At 40.9% G+C, this 15,002-nt stretch overlaps 4 protein-coding genes across 17 annotated transcripts; 2 read left to right on the forward strand and 2 right to left on the reverse strand.

Moving 5' to 3' along the window:
* The first annotated feature begins 216 nt into the window (after positions 1–216).
* LOC111789411 (uncharacterized) lies at positions 217–3,056 on the forward strand. Its single transcript, XM_023670179.2, has 2 exons — positions 217–1,520; positions 1,679–3,056. The coding sequence occupies exons 1-2, from the start codon at positions 310–312 to the stop codon at positions 2,763–2,765; spliced, it is 2,298 nt and encodes a 765-aa protein (XP_023525947.2). The 5' UTR covers positions 217–309; the 3' UTR covers positions 2,766–3,056.
* A 1,805-nt stretch (positions 3,057–4,861) lies between these two features.
* Positions 4,862–7,438, reverse strand: LOC111789434 (uncharacterized). Of its 13 annotated transcripts, none has more exons than XR_015421141.1 (4): positions 7,109–7,438; positions 6,921–7,006; positions 5,718–6,526; positions 4,862–5,596 (listed from the first exon to the last, which is right to left on the reverse strand). XR_015421141.1 is itself a non-coding variant. In XM_087124048.1 (4 exons), exons 1-4 carry the CDS (start codon positions 7,089–7,091, stop codon positions 5,558–5,560), a joined length of 558 nt encoding a protein of 185 aa, XP_086980174.1. In that variant the 5' UTR covers positions 7,092–7,432; the 3' UTR covers positions 4,862–5,557. The 13 variants fall into 13 exon arrangements, 4 of the variants coding, with proteins under 4 accessions (XP_086980174.1, XP_086980171.1, XP_086980169.1 ...); XR_015421142.1 differs by having other exon boundaries at positions 6,921–6,957; positions 7,109–7,437; XR_015421143.1 differs by having other exon boundaries at positions 5,718–5,938; positions 7,109–7,433.
* Positions 7,439–10,144: 2,706 nt separating this feature from the next.
* LOC111777682 (auxin-responsive protein IAA32) lies at positions 10,145–11,278 on the forward strand. Of its 2 annotated transcripts, none has more exons than XM_023657394.2 (3): positions 10,145–10,688; positions 10,877–10,991; positions 11,095–11,278. In XM_023657394.2, exons 1-3 carry the CDS (start codon positions 10,280–10,282, stop codon positions 11,168–11,170), a joined length of 600 nt encoding a protein of 199 aa, XP_023513162.2. In that variant the 5' UTR covers positions 10,145–10,279; the 3' UTR covers positions 11,171–11,278. The 2 variants fall into 2 exon arrangements, with proteins under 2 accessions (XP_023513162.2, XP_023513171.2); XM_023657403.2 differs by having other exon boundaries at positions 10,154–10,688; positions 10,883–10,991.
* An 824-nt stretch (positions 11,279–12,102) lies between these two features.
* Positions 12,103–14,614, reverse strand: LOC111806353 (receptor protein kinase-like protein ZAR1). Its single transcript, XM_023691664.2, has 2 exons — positions 13,013–14,614; positions 12,103–12,932 (listed from the first exon to the last, which is right to left on the reverse strand). The coding sequence occupies exons 1-2, from the start codon at positions 14,457–14,459 to the stop codon at positions 12,280–12,282; spliced, it is 2,100 nt and encodes a 699-aa protein (XP_023547432.1). The 5' UTR covers positions 14,460–14,614; the 3' UTR covers positions 12,103–12,279.
* Positions 14,615–15,002: the final 388 nt, after the last annotated feature.

A 15,002-nucleotide genomic window follows, 5' to 3' on the forward strand; every position in this document is an offset into this window, starting at 1 on the left:
AAATCCCATTTGATGCCCCAAATAATTATGGAAACATTGGAATTTTTTTTACTGTCTAATCCCCAACGGAGTAACTGTAACTCTCAACGCCCCCCTTGATTATTGCTTTTATTTTACCTTTTTCCCTAATTTGTTTAATTATTTTAACTGGATTTTCAGGAAAGTGCGTTAATGATTTTATTTTTATTTTTTTAATTACTGTCCGCTCCGTGTTCTTTAAGAAAGACCAAAAGTTGGGGTTTTCTTTTTCTCTCTCCCCTTAGCTTTCTGCTCCCAATTTCCAACTCCGCCCTTCCTCCGCCGCACGCCATGATGGAACCGCCGCCTCTGACGACCGCTCAGCCGCTTCCGACGGCGGCGTCGCCTCAGCTCAATTATCCGGAGTCGTTGGACTCATCTCCGAGGTCTCGCAACACGGACACGTGGGATGAGCCGCTCGCCCCCGGCCCTCTAGCAGGCCGTCTTCGTCTTATGTGCAGCTACGGTGGCCATATAGTCCCTCGCCCTCATGATAAGACTCTGTGCTATGTCTGTGGTGAGACTCGGATCGTTGTTGTCGACCGCCATACGTCTTTATCTGACCTCACTGCGCGTTTGTCGAAGACGCTTCTCAATGGTAGGTCGTTTACCCTGAAATATCAGCTTCCGAACGAGGACTTGGATTCTCTCATTTCTGTTACCACCGATGAGGATTTGGAGAATATGATTGATGAATATGATCGGACGGCCAGCAATTCGTCTAACCCTGCGGCAAAACCCTCGCGACTTAGGTTGTTTCTGTTCCCGACGAAGCCGGATGTTTCTCAGTCGATCGGGCCAATTCTCGAGAGCTCGACTAGTTCGGAGGACTGGTTTCTGAATGCTTTGAATGGTGCCGGTTTTCTCAATAGAGGTTTTTCCGATTCTGCATCGGTCAATTGCTTGTTAGGGCTTGATGATGATGTTGGTGTTAATAACCTCGATTCGGGTCCGAGGGAGGCGGATGGTTCTCAGCCTGGGTCGTTGGGAAATGGTAAGAGTGGAAAACAGGATATTCATTCTGTCCCTGATTCACCCATGATCGAGACGACATCGTCATTTGGGTCTACCTCTTCTTCGCCTTCTCTGGCGAATTTGCCGCCGATCCGGGTTCATGTGGAGGATAGCGTCAATAGCGGTGGTGGTGGTGCTGGTGCAGTTCGAATTCAAGATCAGAAGGTGGGAATTGAGGAGCAATTTTCGCAGATGATTATTGGTCAAAAACAGCAAGATGAAGCGTTCACGGCACTCTCATCGCCGCCTCCTTTACCTACAACTATTGTGGCTTCTGCGACGGGCTCTGCAATACCTGTGAGCTCAGCTGCCGGAGTATGTATAGGAGATTATACGAACCGGGTGATCTCCGATGATGAAAGATCGGACCACGGGGCGCCAGTCGGTTACCGGCAACCACTACCACCTCAGCCACAGTCTCTGGCCCCCCAATTGCAGCAGAAATCAAGTGGACTTGTTGATATTCCTTCTCCGGACTCGGTGTCAAGGTACGGATTGCTTGATTTTCTCGATCACGTTGGCATAAATAATTCTGCTTAATTTTTTTTTTTATCATCAATTAGATTAGATTTGTGATGGTTGTTCTTGAGGGTAATTGGTTGGTTGTCTGAGTTTGTGCGTTTTCGGTTGCATTTTGTTTCTTCAGTGATACTAGTTTAAACAATCAGATGTCTCGCTCAAAACCTGTGATGTATCAAGAACAAGTTGTTCATCAAATCCCCTCTTCAACCGCTTGGCTTCCTTGCAATCCCGCAGATCCTGAAGTCAATATTTCTGATCAAAACGCTCGGGTTCATATTCCACAACAGGTCCAAGAATCAGGATATGTGTTACAATCTCATTACGATCAGCATCAACATCAGCAACTTCAGCAACTTCAGCAACTTCAGCAACAACAGCAGCTTCAGCAACAACATCAACAACATCAACAACATCAACAACATCAACTTCAGCAACAACTTCAGCAACATCAACAACAGCAACATCAGCAACATCAACAACAGCAACTTCAGCAGCAGCAGCAGCAGCAGCAGCAGCAACAGCAACAGCAACAGCAACAACAGCAACAACAGCAACACCCATCTCAACCACAGCAATTCATACATGCAGGCGCACACTACATCCACCAGCACCCATCTGGTGCAGTTCCTATTCCAGCATTCTTCCCTGTATATTCTCCTCAGCCCCATCATCATCCCCATCAGATGGAGCAGCAGTATCCAGTCTACTACCTGCCTACTAGGCAGGGCCAAGCTTATGGCAATTTGCCAGTACAGCAATCTTCCATCAGCGAGTCTGCCACTGCTATTCCTCCTGGCCGGCCCCAGACCCCACCCAATCCGACTTTGGTTACAACTGCAGCTTACAACCACGTAAGGAATGCCCCTAGTGCAAAAACTGAAATGGCTGCCAAGGCATACAAACAGACAACTACAGCTGCTCAGTCGTTAGTTCAGGTTCCTACAAATCAGCATCAGCAACAATATGTTGCCTACAACCAGGGTTACTCTCATATTCAGCATCCATCCCAATCGGTTGCACCTACATCCGCTACTGCAAATTATGCCTATGAATTTTCGGACCCTGCTCATTCTCAGATATACTTTACTCAACCTCTAGCACCTTCTCAGTACCAAGCCATGCCAGCAGCTGCTGTAATGCTGCCTGAAAATTCTGCTCAGCATCCCACTGACAACATCAAGCAGCAGATGAGAACTTCACAACCATTATAGTCTGTTCAGAAAGAAGAAACAATTTTGGAATAAAGTATTTGGTTTTGTTTACAATATTCTATATTATTGTCTGTCTTGTTATTGGTATCTATTGGTTTGTGCATGTATCTGAGATAAGAGATAATAAGTAATTGTTGTTGTCTTCTTGTTCGTGTGTCATATTATTTGTTTATTGTCATAGAAAATTATAAAGTGGTCTGGATATCATAGTTATACTGTAAAAGTTCTGAACTCAAACATGGTGTGCTTGTGCAGTCAATGTGTTATAGAATTAGCAAGCTTTTTTGCATCGATCTCTTATCAATTTTATAATTTTTGCTGATGTTAGATAATGCTTGGTTTTATTTCCGATTTCTGTACTTGTAGTTCCTTATGTAACAATGCTCTCCCTGCAGTCAATTGCTTATAGCATCCAGCAATTGGGATCACATTCATACCAACAGAAGTTGATCATTTCCTGGCTGTTGATCATTTTCTGTCTGAAAACTTTTGTTACTCTGATTGTGTTCACAGATTCAATGTTGCTGATCAGTTTGCATCTCCTTCACTGAATGCGGAACAAATAAAAATCATAGGCTTCCTTTTCAGCTTGGGGAGGTTCCTGAATTCTCGCAGCCTCATTAAAGAATGCTCATGTTCAGTGGCTTGCTTGAAAGGCTATGGTTCATGTTCAACAGGCTGGTGTTTAGAAGGGTGTTCACCACTAGCTTGTTTCGATCCACATCTTCCATTCTCTTGTGATCAAAGTTGGTGTGAGGCTGCTTTTTGTTCTCTGAAAGCTGATCAACTCCCTTCCCAAATCTGTTATTTCCTTTTTCAGGGTTTCTTCTTCATACACTGAGCCAGGTACCTGTTGGCATTCTCAAGCTGTAAAGTAAGGAATCCAATGAATGCACACTCTGTCTTGGAACATCTCAATCCATATTGCCATTTATTCCTTTTCTTTTTCTTTCCCAATAAAATGACATCAGAATCGAATTAAAGTTGATTCTGTTTGTATAAGGTCTCATTTCAAAATTATGACTGGACCGAAGTCTTGCTTTTGGTGAGATTATCAGCAGCTAATTCAGGTGGGAATTTGGCAGAAACTTTTCACATTTTGAAGTCTTAAATTTGCATGTGCCATCTGTAGTTCAATGCTATAAAATTTCATGTGATCATCTGTTACAATATACAAATGCCAGGTTTAGTTTGTGGTGAAACTTTTCTTACAACATTATGTACGAACTTTGTTTCTGTTATTGGATATGGAGACAGGTTGCAGGATTTATGACTCAGATAATCAAGTTCGCCATGTGGGTTTGAGCTTATCATTCTTGTCTTTGCTTCCTAAAGACGCTGCTTTGCATTGTCATCACTTTCTGCTTTTAACTACTCTTTTTATAATTACTAACATACAGAACTTTGCATTGTCTGGAGTAGGTAGTTGGCGAAATGATGCTCGATTCGTATCAATCGAATTTCAACTCAGATGTCCCATAAGCAACCACGACACAAAGAATGCCACTTTTTCAGATCATGTTTGGTAAGAATCGAAATGAATTTGGGAATTCCACTACTTTTTGTCCAAAACCAGACGAAATCTTATTGTAAAGGTTCTTACTGTTGCATTTCCCATCACAACTTGATGTGTATAATGTAGAATGGAACTCAAAGCCACCAAAAAATAATGATATAAATTTGACTTCTTGGCTTTGTAAAGGTCCCTTGCCTTCATTTCAGTCCTTATCTCTGATGAATCTAATATTGTATATATGCAATGCAGGATCCACGCAGGAAAGCATTATTCAAAAGGCAATTAATATGTGCGTTCGCCTCAATATTAGACTCATAAAAGCACCGATGATGAGTTTCATTGGTTCATCTATCAATTTTTTAAGGACTTAATTTCTTCTTTCTGATTGGCCAAGCCAACCTTGTTAGAAAATGCTCCTACCATAATAACTCTCTGCCGACTGGTAAAGCTTTTACATTTCATTCTGACTATTCATTTATATAATGGATGATATATTTGAATAAATCAACCCATGCTTAGATCATTCATGACTAAAGCCATTTATCATAGCTGAGAAGGTTCTAGACAAAGCTACAAGTCATAGATAAGGCACACCAATTATCAAGTCAATGTTCGATCTTCCATCTCACCATTGTTGAACTAAAAAAGTTGTGCTTGTGTTGGTTTAGAAACCAATTTAAAAATCAATACTTAAAAGGGAAGAGACTGGACGGTATAATTCGTTACTTACTCCAAAGTTTTTCAGAAATGGAAATGGAAATGAATAGACAGATCAGCAGCCCAAATACAAGAGGAAACAATTTCAGTTAAGTGCCACTTTCTGTGGGGGCAAAATTGAAAGTGATCATAATCTACAAGAACAAGCAATACAATGATACATACCTTTACATAACAGGAACATTTACCTCAAACACACTTCACACAGTGGTTCGTGCCACAGGATTCAAGTTGCAGCTTCCTGCACTTTTCACTCTTCTCCGTTTGCTTTCATGCCAAACACTTGACTGAGGAAACATGGCACACAAATTGATTAAGACACTACATTTGAGCAAACATCATCTGTTCATTTGATAGACAAACTCCAAAACTCAAGGGAGCCCATTGCTCTCGGGATCAAGAGCCACCCGTTTATAAAGCAGTGAAACTAGATTTGAACTGTGGCAGAGTTGTTAGCTGCTTGTTTAACTGAAGATTCGACTTTCAAAGCCCATATCTTCGCAGTCTTATCCCTAGAGCCTGTTGCAAACTCATGACCATATGGGTTCCAAGAACATGATCAAGTGATTCTTTTGTGCCCCTCCCTTGATCTATAAAACTATTGTTTTTTGTTCAAGCAGGGTAAGAAGCAAAAGACATTGTCTTTTGGGTTGACTAATATTTAAATAGAAATGATAATTATTTTCTATAATTATGAACAATAGATGAACTGATTATACCTTACAGGATGAAGTAACAAGCTTCCCCATGAGATCACAACATAGAGAAAATAGCTCATTCCCATGATCATCATAAAGTTTGTGCGACTCTGGCCAAAGTGTATGCCATGCCAGTTGATGTTCAATGGGAGGTTCAATAAGAACGTCAGGAACTGCATTGGGAATGGTTTCAAGGGTGTCAAGACCTTCATTTCCACTCCTGTCTTAAGTCTTATCAGCAGCTGCATAAAGATGACTGGTTAGAACTTGGAACATTTCAATATACATATTCTTGTACCAACAAATTGATACTCAAGCAAAGAAACTTGACTTTCATTGCAAAGTGAATCTCCTATAATCAGTTTCCACATCCTTAACCTTTTATGATAATATAACACAAAAAAGATAGCAAAGACTCGACAGCCATTATCCAAGATATAACTGCCTCAAGTTGAGTTAGAAATTTCACCATGGTTCCATATTCCGAATGATTATTTGAGAGGATCTCGCAAACCAATTTAATTATGTATTAGGTCGGATATATTCTATAATAGTAATAATGGTTTCGAAAAAAGAAATAAGGGTTCATAGAATTAAAAAATACGGATTTAACTTAATCAAATGGGAGACGGGTGAGTAACGCATAAGAACCTGCCCTTGAGAGGGGAACAACAGCTAGAAACGGTTGCTAATACCCTGTACGCTGAAGAGCAAGAGGAGGAATCTGCCCGAAGAGGGGCTCGTGTTTGGTTAGCTAGTTGGTGAGGCAATAACTTCCGAAGGTGATGATCAGTAACTCGTCCGTGATCAGCCAAACTGAAACTGAGAGACTGAGAAACGGCCAGTCAATGGGGGAAGATTGAAGAAAGACTCACAGTGAACAGCAATAGGTTTCTGCAAAAGCCCAAGAGGCGACTAGCACCTAAAATATGAACACAAGATCATCATCCGTGGCCACAAATTTGTGCAGTGTGGCATGACTCAGTGACTTCAAAAACGATAATGGAGCTTCAAAGTCTCTACCAACTTTCTAATTGTGAGAGCCAGAAAATCTCACAATTTTTTCTTAGCTGGAGTGATGAGAAAAACTAGGGTTCATAAAATACACTTTCATATGACACAACGAGATAAAACGAGGCATACTAGCAAAATTTTCATATTCAGGTTCAATGCACACAATGAGTTATGATGACAAGGCAGATAGCCAAATTGGTTGCACCTCACCTGGTCATGCCCGACTGAAATAATATAATCGCCGGATCTAGCCCATGAAATTTGTGACCGGAAAAGGTCGTCAAAATTTGTGCAGACTGTGAAATTCGAAATTGAGGAGAACAAAAAGGAAGCGGAGTTCGGCATTTCTCCGGTTATGTAAAATCGAAAGAGGAAGTGCATCGTAGTACTTAACGCACCTTAGGGGAGAAGATAGCGATAGCGATAGCGTCGGCGTTTTGAGCGCCGAAAGCCACTAAATCACAGGCTCCCCAAGGAACGTTGTTCACTATTATGTTACACCCTGCTCCTATGAACGCTCCATTGACTTCCACCTCGTCGCCGCCGCCAGAAGCCATGTTTTTCAGTAGGAAGCTCCGGTGACGAAGGGGAAGAGGAGATGGCGGCCGAAGACCAGGGCCGCTGTGGGACGAAGATGGGCCGAACAGTTAGAAGGATGGGTTTTCTTTTGGGCCTAATGTCAAGCCGATCTGAGCTCAATGGGCCAAATGGGCCTCCCGTATACTTGTGCCCTATGTTTTTCAACCGTAATTTAAAGGAATAAAATTTTGGAAAATTGCTAAACATTGATATAAAAAATATTAGTAACATTCAAAAAGGAAATAATTTAGAAGACATCGGACCCTGTGCCAGTGAGGACGTTGGGACCTCAAAGGGGTATCTCACATGGGTATCCCACATGGGTTGGGGTATGGAAGTCTTTCCCTAATAGACGCGTTTTAAAACCCAAAAGGAAGTTCTTGAAGAGAAAATCCAAATAGGATAATATTCGCTAGGAGTGAGCTTGAATTGTTACAAATGGTATTAGAGACAGATAACAGGCCGTGTGCCAGTGAAGACGCTAAGTCTCTAAGAGAGGTATCCCACATCAGTTGAAGTGTGTAAATATCTCCCTAATAGACGTCCATAAAGACGCTGAGCTCTAAGAGCGTGTAGTGAGTGAGGTTACTAAAATAGAATGAAATTAAGGACATGATATGAGAATAATAGTTAAGACAGGCAATGGGTGTTGGGATAAGAGAAAGAAAGAACAGAGTGCAATGAATGGAGTAGAAGGGGGAAGGGAAGGGACAAGGAGGAATGGGAATATGGGCTCCCCTACGGACGACTGTCCCCTCAACCACAAAAAAGTGTTCAAAATCCAAGCAAAAACAAACACAACACGTCTTTTTAAGTCTCCGTCTTCTCAAATTAACTTAATTACGGTGTGACTGTCTCGTTCAATAATTTTTCACGAGTACTACTCCGACACCCAAATCATGATTTCGAAAAAAAGAAAGAAATGACATCGACTCCTCACCATCCCATCAGTCTCCATAAGCTTAGCTACACAGCATGAAAGTCTCTGCCTTTGTTTTTTGGTGGCATGTCAGGAGGGAGGTAATTGAAGCAACAAAGCCCCCTCCCCCCTTCCCCTTCCCCTTCCCCTCCACAGATATCATCTACATAACATGTTGGGTATCAAATTTGGTGTGTGATCTGTGTGGAAGACATGTTTTGGACAGGCCATCAGCAAGTTCGGACATGTCATGATAATTAATTATGTGTGCTCTGTGTGACATCTGACAACAACATATTTTGGTGCAGAGATAACATTAGACCAACAAGATTGTCATAATCATCATCATCATCACTTTTGATCCAATAAAGGCACACCAGGGAACGGGTTTCTGATTTCTCAGAGAATCTAAGTAGATCCTTTATTGTATGTAATAAATACTATGTGTTTCCTTGTCAGATAAGTGTTTCATCACTACTTTCTTCCAAATCAAGCTTCAAAGTTGTAAACAAATGTGTGATACACATACACAATGGCTCATGTCTACTAGAAGAGTGTAACAGATTTTAGAGTATCAAAAGTAAAATTATACATGACACTCCGACCTGGTTGAGCTCCAAATTTTGTTAGTTTAACATGCATAAGTGGGATCTTTTACGTTACCGGTAACCGTTTAAGTCCACTGCTAGTGGATATTGTTTGCTTTGGCCCGTTACGTATCACTGTCAGTATCACGATTTTAAAATGTGTTTGCTTGATAGAGATTTCCAATTGATGTGAGATTTCACAATCCACCCCCTTGGAAGCTCAGTGTCATGGTCATGCTCGTCCAAGGCGTGTTGCCCATGACCGCATGCCCATGATAAGCTAAACCTTTTATGTCTTTCCATGTTGTAGTGTTCTACTTTTGTATTTCTAGGGAGTACAACGTTTCGGAAAAATCATGTTTAGGCCTGCCAAACATGAAATGACTAGTTGTCAACTTCTCTCTACCAATAATTAATGTACCGTGAGCTGTTGTTGTTACTCTCTTGCTTGCATATATAACGTTTCTTTCAAAATCTCTCCTTCGAACATCTCTCTGCCCTCGTTTTCTAAAACATTCTTCTTAAACCGAGGCCAGAGCCTCGAGAATACGTCGCTTGACTATAGGCGACGTAAGAACGAATTGACTTAACTCACTTGTCATTGGAAAATGAGTGCCGCACAATCGCAAGTCTGCTACCATCAAGAGTGCGATTGTGACACTCAGCATCCTTTCTGACACACCGCTTGGTGTCTGGTTCTAATACCATTTATAACAACTCAAGGCCCACTGGCAATCGATATTGTCCACTTTGACCCGTTACATATCGTCGTTAATCGCACAATTTGAAAACGCGTTTGGATAAGGTATTAGTTCAAAAGAAAATTTGATACCATATTACATTACCATTAAACTTAAAACATGAATGGATCCAAATCAACTCAACATTGAGTCATGTAGCATGATTGATGTGAGGTTCTATCTCACCTTGCCCAACACTTAACGAATCATTAAGGTTAGGTCGTTTAACAAACCTACCACGTTCCATTGGAAGTGGCGTGTGAGAGAATACGTTCTTATCCACAATACATATTATCGTAAAAACAACGAAACCATAGTTTTAATTTGAAAGGAGAGAATATTGATTGGAACTGGAAGTAGGGATGGGGGTAGGCACATAGAAAGTAGAAGAAACAGTGGTAGGAAGGTTAGGTAGTGGAGAATCCAAAAGAGGTAGCTTTTTGGTTAGCATGAAAGTGGGCATGGCATAAGGCTTGTTTGGTTTTGCAAACAGTAAATAGGTTCTTGCATTTGCATGAAGTGAGCTAGCTAGTGAGTAGCATAGGCACACACACACACACACACTTAAGCACAAGCACAAGCACAAGAGGATAAACAAGATTGAATGAGTAGTAATGGGAAGAGGGCTTTGTTGTCCCCCTCCCCCCTTGCCTTAAGGTCCCTACATCCCCATCATCCCCATATCCCATATAAATAATATGCATATAAATCCCCAATTTCTTTACCCAAAGCCCATTTGAGATAATGGAGCCTAATCAGTTCTCTGTTTACTGTGAAGGGAAAGGGGAGAATGGGAGCATAGATTTGGGGCTGAGCCTGAGAACGCTGCAGCCAGAGGTGGTGGGATCAATAGAAGGGTATGGGGAGGAGGATGAGCATGGGATCAACTGGGGGGCGGCGGATCATACGGCGGCGGATCTGTACATGAACATCAACATGAACATGAAACATAATAATAATGGAGTAGTAGTAGTAGAACAGGATTACTACTGTTGTGAGGAGGAGGAGGAGGCAGAGGAGGTGGTGCAGAGCAAACAGCAGCGCTGGGCTTATGTCAAAGTCAATATGGATGGTGTCATTGTTGGTAGAAAAGTTTGCATCTTTCAACATGGCTCCTATTCCAGCCTCGCGCTTCAGCTCGAAGACATGTTTGGTATGTTTCATTTCTTTCTGTCGATCACTGAACTATGTTTGAATTAGCTTTTAATTCATAATTTGACGTGTTAAGGAGTGGACAAAGCTTAATTTTGATCTGGGTCTCTCTTTTTTTTGTTGGTTAGATTAGTTTGGTTTGTTCGGGTTATTTATTTAAATACTTACACTGGCTATGTTTATTGGTAGGATCAGGTCGACAATGTGAATCTGGATTGAAATTGTTTGAGAATGAATCTGAATTCTCACTATTTTACAAAGATGGAGACGAAAATTGGAGGAGTGTCGGTGACGTACCGTGGAAGTAAGTTTATAACAACGGTTTGTTTAATCGAATCAAATTAATTTGAATCTGTTTTAAATTTTTGATCTAATTTGGTGACTTGGCTTTGTTGGGAAACGGACAGGCAATTCGTGGAGGATGTAAAGAGGCTGAGAATTGCTCGGAAAGATGAGGGTTTTGTTGCCATTCATCAAAATTAACTTAAATTTCTTAATGGAATTATATTTTGTGTTACGTTGGAAGCTTTGGATAAATTATCTAATTTTAAGGAACCTTTTATAACAAAATCTTCCAATTATTTGTTTTTATATTATATACTTTATCTCTCATTCCTCGATTTGATGATTTATGTTCAACGGGTAACCTAAATATTAAACGGTGTGCTAAGAAAATGTATTATTCAGTCATAAATTTAGTGCTAGACTCGATATCATTAGCTTAATATAGTATATACGTACGATGCCACATAATGACGTGTTTCTCTCCGTCAATTTGAACTTAGCTTAACAACCATATGTCTTCGATTAACAGGTTGGAGATTTTAGTCTTTCACTCCCATTATAACAGCTCAAGCCCATCGTTAGTAGATACTGTCTGTTTTGGCCTGTTGCAACGGTCTAAACCCATCGCTAACAGATATTATTTACTTTGGCTTGTTATGTATCGTCGTCAACCTCACGATTTTAAAACGTATCAACTAGGGAGAGGTTTCCACACCCTTGTAAGAAATGTTTCGTTCCCCTCTCCAACCGATGTGGGATCTCGCAATCCATCCCACTTGGTGGCTAGATGTTTCCACAGAATGTTTCATTCCCCTCTACAACCGAGGTGAGATTTCACAATCCATCCCCTTTAGGGGGTCAGCATCCTTACTAGCACACCACCTTATGTCTGGCCCTAATACTATTTGTAAGAGTCCAGGCTCACCGCTAGTAGATATTATTTGTTTTGGCCCGTTACGTATCACCATCAGCCTCACATTTTTAAAGGACGTCTACTGGAGGATAGGTTTCCACACCCTTATAAGGAATGCTTCGTTCTCATCTCTAACCGATGTGGAATCTCACACTCATTCTCTACCGTCCTCAAACCTATGCCTCCTTAACAAAATGAAAAATTTGAAGCCCAAAACTGAAAACACAGCCAATTCTGCAACATCAGTTAGTTTGTAGAGAGAAGCAACCATTGATTTTGGAGAGTGATTGATAAAAATAAGAATGAGAAAGCAAATCCTCAACTCTAATGACACTGATTTTGTTCAAAACAACGTAGAACTTTTTGAGTGTCATATAATGATATGTTTTGTGGTTCAGTTTGGAGTGACACCCAACCTGCTCAAACCATCACAAACATGTCTCATTGCCGGTCTTCTTTCTGGACTATTTTGAACACAACCTAATGCCATCTTCAAAACCTCGATGATCTCCTCGTCCGCATCGTCGTCTGGAGTCAAACACGGGTCTATCACGTCCGAAAGTGGCTTCTTTTCCTCAATACAGAGTTGAATCCATTGAACAAGATCCATTTCCGAGGCTCCCACCTGAACTATAGGCAACCTTCCTGTGATCATTTCGAGTAATATCACACCATACGAGTACACGTCCCATTTCTGCGATGGCTTCACGACTTTGAACGATTCGGGAGCTTGGTAGTAAGTAATCATACTAGAACTGAATGTACTAGCTTCAGAAGTGGCAAACTTTAGTTGTTTTTCTTCTGCCATATGACTCGATTGCACGGTCGGAGTACCTCCAGCAATGTTAACAAGGCGGGCAAGCCCGAAATTCGAAATATGTGGTATCATTTCCTGTCCAAGAAGTATGTTGTTGGTTCTCAAATTACCATGAACATACTTTTTGGGGCTGAACTCGTGCAAGTAAACCAACCCTTTCGCAATGCCTTCCATGATCCTTAACCGAGCAGACCACGGTAGCGGTGTAAACAGTGTCGTCCCGGGCTTCCCTGATGACGTTTTAAGAATTTTACATATGAATCAACAAAAGATATGAAGTTTTAGGTGCAAAAAAGTAGAGAAAAGTTACCATGAATGGCAGATGCAAGGTTCCCATTTGGTATGTAATCATAAATAAGCAGTTTTTCATCAACAGACCAATAATATGCTCTGAGACTAACAAGATTTGGATGCCTCAACTTCCCAATTGCTTCAACTTCAGTTTGAAACTCTTTGAATCTTTGAGAACCTCCTTCACCCAATCTTCTCACAGCTAAAGTGAGTCCATCTTCAAGAACAACTTTATACACTATACCGATACCGCTTTTTCCCAAAACGAAAGCCGATGCCTTGAGAAGTTCGTCGAGATCAAACGTGACTCGTGAATCCAGAGGTACCAAATCAAACTGCTCGATATGCTCCGAAACGTTCTCGGATTCACCCTTTTGAAAGCACAGACAATGCTTTCTTCCTTTCTCATCCTTCTCTAAACCATACTTAGATTGGTCTGCCTTCTTCCCATTTCTATGAATCCAAAACCTCAAATAGCAATAAGATAACATAACACCAATCAGGCAAATACCAATGATATCACCTATGATTATTGCAACCAAACTGCTCTTACTCACCCCTCCTTTCCCATACTTATTACCATTGTCTGGTGAAGATAAACTTGCAGCCGGAGCTTCAGAAGAACATGGATTCTTCAATGGCGGTCCACAAAGGCCAGGATTCCCAATGAAAGCTGTTGGTCCTCTGTTCATAAGAGCACCATTTTGGGGGATTGAACCACTCAGATTATTATAAGTAAGATCAATATAAACCTTTTCAGGAAGGTTTCCCAGGGTGGGTGGGATAGAGCCGGAGAAGAGATTATGAGAGAAATCAACAGTGCCTTGCAAGCTAGACAGGTTACCAATATCCACTGGAATTGAACCATTGAAGTTATTGTAAGAAAGATCCAAGTTTTCCAAGAAATTCAAACTGGAACCAAACCCATTAGGCAGAGAATTGGTAAGATTGTTATGAGTAAGATCAAGAATTCTCAATCTTCTGCATTGCATTAAGGAAACAGGCAACGACCCATTAAAGGAATTGTGAGATAAATCCAAGATTTGAAGGTTTTTGAGGTTACCAATCTCATTTGGCACAGACCCAGATAAGGAATTACCATAAAGCACCAAGCTTTGGATTCCATTAGCTTGGAAAAGCTGTAATGGCAAGGCTCCGTGGAGGTTATTACTCCTCAGATTCACATGACGAAGCTCGGAGAGAAACCCCAGAGAAGAAGGAAGAACACCGTTGAGTTTCTTGTTGGGAATGCTGAGAGAAACAACTCTTAGATCCTTGCATGTAACACCATTCCAACCACATGGGGTTTCATCAGAAGAATTCCAGTTGCTGAGAGAGCTGTCTGGGTCTTCGGTAATGGACTGTTTGAAAGACAGAAGAGCAATGCGGTCGTTGTTCAAAGACGCCATGGAAAGACAGATGTTGCAGAGGAGAAAAAACAGGGGAATTGAAGGGAACTCAGCCATGGTGACTTGAAATTGAGGAAGGGAAAACCCTTGACAGTGAGGGAAGTAGAGAAAGCTGGAAAGTGAAGCTTTTTTTTTTTTTTTTTGCAGACCAAAAGTCTAAAGGGATTCCCATTCCACGAGGACAAAAGTGTGTTAACTTCTAGTGAGTAATATTAAAATATTTTATGGTTAAAAGAGAAAGCAAAGTGATTGATGATTAAATTAACTTCACAGTCTATATGCAACGTTTTTTTATTTTTTTTGAATAATTTTAGGCTTCCCGGCCTTATACCAAGAGAGCATTCTTTGATTATAAATTCATAATTATTCTCTAAATTAGTCGATGTGGGACTTTCATCATTCAATAAGAAACACAAATATTGAACTATTATGAGTTACTTTTTATTGGATGAGAGCCTGGCTGAGAGAACTAATCTCTTCCTATCCACGGATAATCAAATCCATGATATTTATTTGTACTTCCTCGCAGAGCTCAAGGAGTTCATGAAAGCTGAACCTGAATTTGATCCTAGTTTATGTTCGGTTGTTAGCAAACACCTC

The sequence above is a fragment of the Cucurbita pepo genome, chromosome 1 (genome assembly GCF_057944985.1).
Source record: "Cucurbita pepo subsp. pepo isolate OVF chromosome 1, ASM5794498v1, whole genome shotgun sequence".
Taxonomy (NCBI): Eukaryota; Viridiplantae; Streptophyta; class Magnoliopsida; order Cucurbitales; family Cucurbitaceae; genus Cucurbita; species Cucurbita pepo.